Below are 6943 nucleotides of genomic sequence, written 5' to 3'. Positions count from 1 at the left end.
TGACAGTGGAACTTTTGGGACTTTGTGACGCACAGGCTAAGTGTTGAGATAGTTGAGGTGGGCTGTGCCGGACAGGGACCTTCTGACGAGATTGACGCTAATGCAATGTGTCTACAGAGTTGACATTTCCTAGTATCCAACCTCCACAGAGGTGACACCAACCCTACAGGGGCTGGTCCAGCGCGCCCACATAAGCACCTGCTTCTCTCTGGCCAATGCCTTTGTGCTTAAAATAGCCACTGTGGTTTTTGCTTCCTGCAACAGAGCTCTGCTGACACAAACCATTTTCCTTCTTTTCCTCTAACTGCTGAGCTTTGCAACTGACAACCCTGCAACTGATCCTGTGAACGCCAAAATGATGGCTTCGATGGATCTCCGCTGCTCCCTGCTTCCCTTGTCCCACTTTATTATCCTCCACAGCGTTTGCTGTCTCCCAAAGATTAGGATTACAACTACTCATTGGTTGGATATCTCCCATCCCAACGCTCTCTTAGAAGGCGGTCCATTCTCTTCTATGTAGCCTTAACACTTAAGACTGACACATACTGGTAACGTCATAGGGTTGAATGAGGGAAGTCTATGTCTCTTAATGAAACATACTCCCCCAAAATTAATGGGTTAGCAATAAACTCATCAACAATATATCTCTAATAATATCTTCTCATGAGACTTAAATCTTTTTAACACTCTCAAAAGAGCAGTACAGATGTATCCTCTGATTGCAACATTATATTTAGGGTAACCAAATCCTGTGGTTTATCCAAGGTAGTCTCAATTTCAACAATAAAAAAATTCCCCACCTTGAGGAACCTCTGAGTTCTGGGCAGACCAAGATCTTTAATTACCAAGTTGTTAAAGTCATCAGCTGCTAAAAAGCAAATCCCTTAGACTTATATGACTTTAAATCTATCCTGCAAATAGCAACTTAAAAACATGCTAAATGACCCAGTGGTTCCCTTCCCTTATCATAGCCCGGTTGCCATGTGACCCACCCCTCTAAAGACACTAGTTAGAATTTGAGCAATAGCTTGTGGCTGTGTTTTTGCACTTCCCTCTAAAATTCTAATTTCCCTATAGGCTGAATACTGTAGAGCCGGGGCTGTGAGCTCTCTTCTGCATTTCACAGTCACATTAAAAACATGATCTACGGGCTTCCCAGAGCAAAGATGCTGCAGACGGAGATAAGAGCTGGATTTACAGCCCTGGAGAGGAACTGCTGGCAGACAGAAGAGCATGCTCAAATAGAGAATGTTTGTCAGTGTCAATGCTCAGGGTGGATAAAGCCTGGCTCACACTAACTGTAGGACTCACCCCCCAGCTAGCTGCCCACATTGTCCTAAAGCTTAAGGCACATTCCTAGTGCAATATGTGGGTTTAAATTGCCTTTGCAATGGTACATTGGGGAATTGAGAGGCAACAGAAGCAATCCCAGATAGAAGACCCGATCTTCAATCAGACAGAAGATGTCTGATGTCTTTTCCCTTTGACAGTTCATGCAGACAAGTGTTAGGGTTTCCAATTGTAGTACAGTCTTCTCGGCAAAATAAAATAAAATAAAAAAGGAGCCATGGAATTTAGAAATATGAGTGGCCTAGGTATTTTGCCCCCTGGCCCTGCACAAAAAGTTTGTATCTCTCAAATCTACTGATTTTGTGACACAGACAGATGAGTGTGACACAGTGACTCTTCAGCCGTGAGACTTGGACGACACAGCACAGTATTTTCCACAGAGCCAGCAATTTGCCTGAACGTGTTTGTGCAGTAGATATAGAGAAAGTGACCAGACTTTATCTAGAGGCTCAGGACACGTGTTCTGTTTCCTTTCTGAAGAAACATGCCAAATGATCGTAGAACGGGGTCTTTCCAGACTATATAAACTCCTCACTTTTATTGATTTGTTTATTTCTTTATTTTCATGGTGCTAGGGATTGTACAGGGTCCTGCATATGTCAGACAAGCACTCTGCCACTGAGCTGCACCCCCACTCTAGACTGAGTAAGATCTGAAAGGATCTTCCTCCTGATCCTTTCATGGCATGACTGAAGTTCTTGGACAGACTTAACATTTTTGCTAAAATCAGCTATCAGGCCTGACCACTTCCTTCCCCCGCAGGTTCTATTTTCAGACAGTGCCTCAGCACCTGTTGTTAGACTGGCCACACAAGCAAATCCCTTTACAACCTTCATTTTATGCCAGCAATAGCCAAGCTATGGCAGAGAATTGCTTCAGTGTCCACTAGGGCTAATGGAGGCCCAGAAGCTAGCCAGATTCAGGAATCCCTCCCCATCACTGTACATGCTTTTTTTTTTTTCCTTCCCTATCTCCTCACCCAAAGCTTCACTTACGCCCAGCAAAACCCCCTTCTCCAGGTCTGCAGCTGGTATCCAAGTAGTCATTGCTGAAAGACGTAGCTGAGGCCTGACGGACGTGGTCTTCTTAAGGAGAGCAATGGTGGCACACGATGTAGGAGATGCTGGTGTGATTAGCTAATCAATACTTGCCTAGTGCCACTTGTGAGAATGAGAGGACGCTGTAGGCACCACTCAAGATGCTTTCAGTCCCATGAGAGAGAGAGAGAGAGAGAGAGAGAGAGAGAGAGAGAGAGAGAGAGAGAGAGAGAGAGAGAGAGAGAGAGAAATATGCCTGAGATCCCTTTGGGATGGGTCCACTACAGCCTAGACACAATGGGAGTGATGTTCCCTAGAAGGTCCTGCTGTGTTCATTCATTCTGGCCCTAGGTTATAAGAAGAGATGGGGAGTTTCAAACTAAAAATAACCAGTTAAAACCTGTTTCTGCTTCCATTCTCTTTTCTAAACCCAGACTAGTAAAGGTATTGGACAGTGTAGCCCTGCATGCCAGAAACCCGTTCATCTGCTTGCCAGCCTTTCCCTTCCTTTTTTTTTTTTTTTTTTTTTTTTTTGTCTGTCGTTAGTAAAAATTTGGCAAAAGACTTGGCTTCTGGGTTCCTCCTTTTATCTGGGTCACAAAGCTAAAATAACAAGGAGCTTTTAAACCATAGTGAATTCAAAGGGCAGCCTTTAGCAAAAAGACGGTCTAATGTTTCACCTCTCAGGTTTGGGGAAAGAGGCCATTTGGAGCTTACCGCTTTTTTTTTTCTTTTTTCTTTTTCCATTCACATGGAAAATACTTTTAAAACACCAACTTGAAAACTCAGAATCCTGAAACCAATGAAACCTAATCACTAATCTTCCGCATTCCTAAAATTTCCATCTCGGGAGAGGGTTCCATGGTGGTGCCCTTTGTACTTGGGGAAAAGGCGGTGGAAAGGGTATCATTTTAGGGCTTTGATTGCCAGAGGATTCGCACTTCTCAGCCAAGTGTTTCTAACACAGTCAAGTGGACTAACCACTGCCTTTGGCATCTAAGTAAGGCAGGAAAGCTGTGGTCGAAGACGGACTTGTTTAACACACCAAGCGGCATCCTGGGAGCCAGTTCCAACAAGGTGCTCAGTTCACTCTACCTTAGTGCTGTCAATGAATTCCCAGATCACAGATGTGTAAGGAACTTTGTTACAGGTGTGGCCTGTGTGCTTGCTACAGAGCATGGAAACTGCTGTCCCAAAGGCAGTTACATTGCTACTTAAAACACACACCCGAAGGGAAACCCATCGTAAAAACCGTATCAGCACACACAGAGGCTAACTAAATAAAATCACATGTCCCCAGCACTTCCTCTAAGTGACAACAACAAGGTCTGGGGACTTGTGTTCCTGAGTGTGTTTGGCCCCCTCACATCCACCCCTCCAGTCTCCCCTGCCTCCCCCCTCCCCCACCCGCTATGGCGTAACTCACGTGTTTTCCTTTACTTTTGGCAAGTGGGGGCTATTTCTAAGCACCCTTCTGTTTTTGTGATCTTATTGGCAATAACGTGTTACCTTGAGCACCTCAATTGTGTGTCAGCTATCCTACATCAGCTTGTAGTCCTGTCCGTCAAGTACTGGGCTTTTGTTGTCTTGCAAGCAAAACAAAGAAGGTTATTAATGAGATTTTAAAAATATAAGTTACCAATAGGAGAGGTTAATATACTAAAGGCCTTACGATGTCCCCTAAGGAATCAAAATAAAATACCTCCTACATCAAAATGAAAAAGGAGGAGGGAAGAAGAAGAAGAAGAAGAAGAAGAAGAAGAAGAAGAAGAAGAAGAAGAAGAAGAAGAAGAAGAAGAAGAAGAAGAAATTGACCACCTGTGTGAGACGTTACCAATAATTCACCAAATAGTACCATGTTTCTGTTGATTTATGTTCTGAGGTGACAATTTTATGGCCACTGGTTGAAGCTGCAGCCACATACATATAGGATGGACTTTAAAAGAGTCCTTTGTCCTTTCATAAATTGAAAGGACCTTTTCAACCATTAACTTAGTGATCTTTTCCCAACCCCCAAGGGTGGCAAAGTTTTAGTATTCTGAGGAAACATGGAAGGTAAGGGAGGTGGCCTCCTCAAGGCCAGGGCTGTACCTTGAACTGCCAAGGTGTGTATGTGAAGGCCATTAAGGTAATTCAAAAGGAAAGGACATCAACTCCATCCAGGTGGCAGAGAAAAGTGTCCTCAACGCCTTAAGCATTAAGAGCACAGTCTCCGTTTAAAGATCCCCAGGTCTTAGAAGACGGACAAACAGAATAATAGAACCCAATGGCCATTCCCCATTGCACAAAGTGTATTAGCTGTGCCTGGATATGCAACACAACACAGACTCCAGTTGTAAGTAGAACCTTAGAGGTGGGAACAGAAAACACAGTAAGAGGCATGGACTCAACTCACATCGGGGGACAATGGACCAGGCAAGAGACTTTCTCCAGCAGGGAGGGGGGCTCCAGGCTTGGGCTCCACTGGCATTTTGATCTTATGTTGCCTTGGTAACCTGAGCAGAAGATCTTCATTCTGCCATGAGGAAGAGTAACGAATGTCCTTTCTGGGCACAACTGTGATAAGCAAAGATGGCAACTCACTACCCAGGGCTCAGTGCAGCGGGCAGTGGGAAGAGGAAATTATTTACTGCCTCACCATAGGAAGCTCCTAATTTTCTTGTGGTCGGCAAAGAAAAGCATGTTGGTCTCCAAGAAGAAACATTTTGTCAGCCCTGACCCATGACTATGCTCTAAGTAGACACATAAAGCCAAGAGTGACACCCATTAAAAATTTTAACTATATACCATATTCATTTATTATCAATCCACAGGATAATTTGATTGCTACATGAGCTCATAAAAGTTTTTTTTTCACCTTTACAAAATTAAAAACAAAAATGTGCCACAAGGATGTAATAACAACTGCTGATAAACAAGAAAAGGAATCTTAAAATTATAAATTTGCTGTAGAAAAGATAAAAAACAATTATATTTTATTTAGAATTTTACCTTGAATAAAATATTCCCCTGTATAAAAAATAAAAAAGCTTGCTCTGGTTAGAATTAGAGTATTTTCGTCTTCAAATCTGGGAATTTGCATAATATTTCCATGACAGTTTTCCTTTGTACCGCGTGGCATTCAAGCATAGCAGATTAGAAAGATTTTTTTTTTCAAGCAGTCTTAAAATGGGACAGCTGTGGAGAAATTCATTTTCTTCTCCTCCTCCTCCTCCTCCTCCTCCTCCAAGATGTGGAACAATTGCCTTTGAGGAGAGGAAAAGGAGAAAGAGAAATGGGTGGGCTTGGGAAGGGAAGTGGTGGGCAGTGGGCTGGGCTGGAGGGGTTGGGAGGGAGGGTGGGTAGTGGGCTGGGCTGGAGGGGTTGGGAGGGCAGGGTGGGCCGAGAGCTGGGATAGAGGGAGGAGTGGGTGGGTGGGTGAATGGACACAGAAGGGGACGCCGAGCGGGCCGTGAAGGAGAGCAAGATCACGAGAAGGCCTGTTTATTGTAAGTGCTTCAAGATAAGGTGCAGAAGGAGACCGCGGCGTCGCTAGTGCTGCCCTATGTACATATTCACAAGAATAAAAAAAATTCCAGCTAGTTCACATTTTCTCGTCCGTTCTGAGGCGTCCACTCCACCATGCTGGCCTTGACCGTAGGCAACGCAGCACCTCCACCGCCCGTGTGGCTGTTGGTCCTTGAACTTGAGGGAGTAGCCCTGGGAGACCCAGCAGGTTCTAGAGATACGCATCTACCGAGGGGCTGGAGTCCTGAGTTAAAAAGAAGCTCCTGCTCTGGAGGTGGACACAGCAATCAATATTCTATTGTCAAGGCTTTTTTTTCCCTTAGATTTGTCTAAGATAGGTATCAGAGAGGAAAAAAAATAATAATAAAATACAAACAAATAACAACACAAAGCTAAGAAATCCCAACAACCAACGGGAAGAGAGTCAAAGGCTTAGCAGCTCTTGACACGGGCCTGGGTGATATCCGACGTCTTCTTGATGACACTGGCCCGGGCCTCCCTGTCCGGCCGACTGCTGCTGGGCGTGGGGGTCACTGGGGCAGGGAGGGGGAGGTCTGTGAACGGGGGCCAGGAACTGTTGTAAGGCATTGGACAGCTCTCCTCTTTGATGGTGACCTGCAGATCTGGCTTGTTGGAAGTGACAAAGGTCGCCATGCTGGGCAGCAGGTAGGTGTTCCGAGTCCCCATGTTGCTGAGGTACTGCTTGCCTTGAATGTTCCTCTTCCTCCAGTGTGGTCTCCCCTGTCAGAGAAAACAATCAAGACGCGATGCATAGGTTAGGTTTTTGTTTTTTGTTTTTTTTTTTCCTTCCGTTGAAAGTCACATGCTGAACAATGGCGTCTTACTTTTCAAATGAATTCCCACTTGCTATCTCCCAGAAATCTGGTCTAGACTATGCTACAAAGACACAAAACAAGGTGACAACTTGGCTTCTGGCTCCTATCCCTTGGCTGCCCCTGCTACCTAGGCTTCATACTGGATAGTTTCCAGCCATAATGAATGGCCCAACCTAATCAGTTACCCTGAATTCTCAGAGGAAAAGTATAAGG

The 6943-nt window shown here is 44.7% G+C and overlaps 1 protein-coding gene across 3 annotated transcripts in view; it reads right to left on the bottom strand.

The window, feature by feature from the left end:
* Positions 1–5854: 5854 nt before the first annotated feature.
* IRF2 (interferon regulatory factor 2) overlaps positions 5855–6943 on the bottom strand; it is a 109099-nt gene continuing 108010 nt past the window's right edge. For all 3 annotated transcript variants that reach the window (XM_084758967.1, XM_084758968.1, XM_084758966.1), the window contains exon 9: positions 5855–6635. In XM_084758967.1, the coding sequence (XP_084615093.1) occupies positions 6327–6635 (309 nt within the window). In that variant the 3' untranslated portion in view covers positions 5855–6326. The remainder of the gene's footprint in view (positions 6636–6943) is intronic.

This window comes from Acomys minous, assembly GCF_964271855.1.
Source record: "Acomys minous genome assembly, chromosome: 15".
Lineage (NCBI taxonomy): Eukaryota > Metazoa > Chordata > Mammalia > Rodentia > Muridae > Acomys > Acomys minous.
The sequence above is the reverse complement of the archived record's forward strand: the minus strand, read 5'-3'. Positions and strand labels throughout refer to the sequence as shown.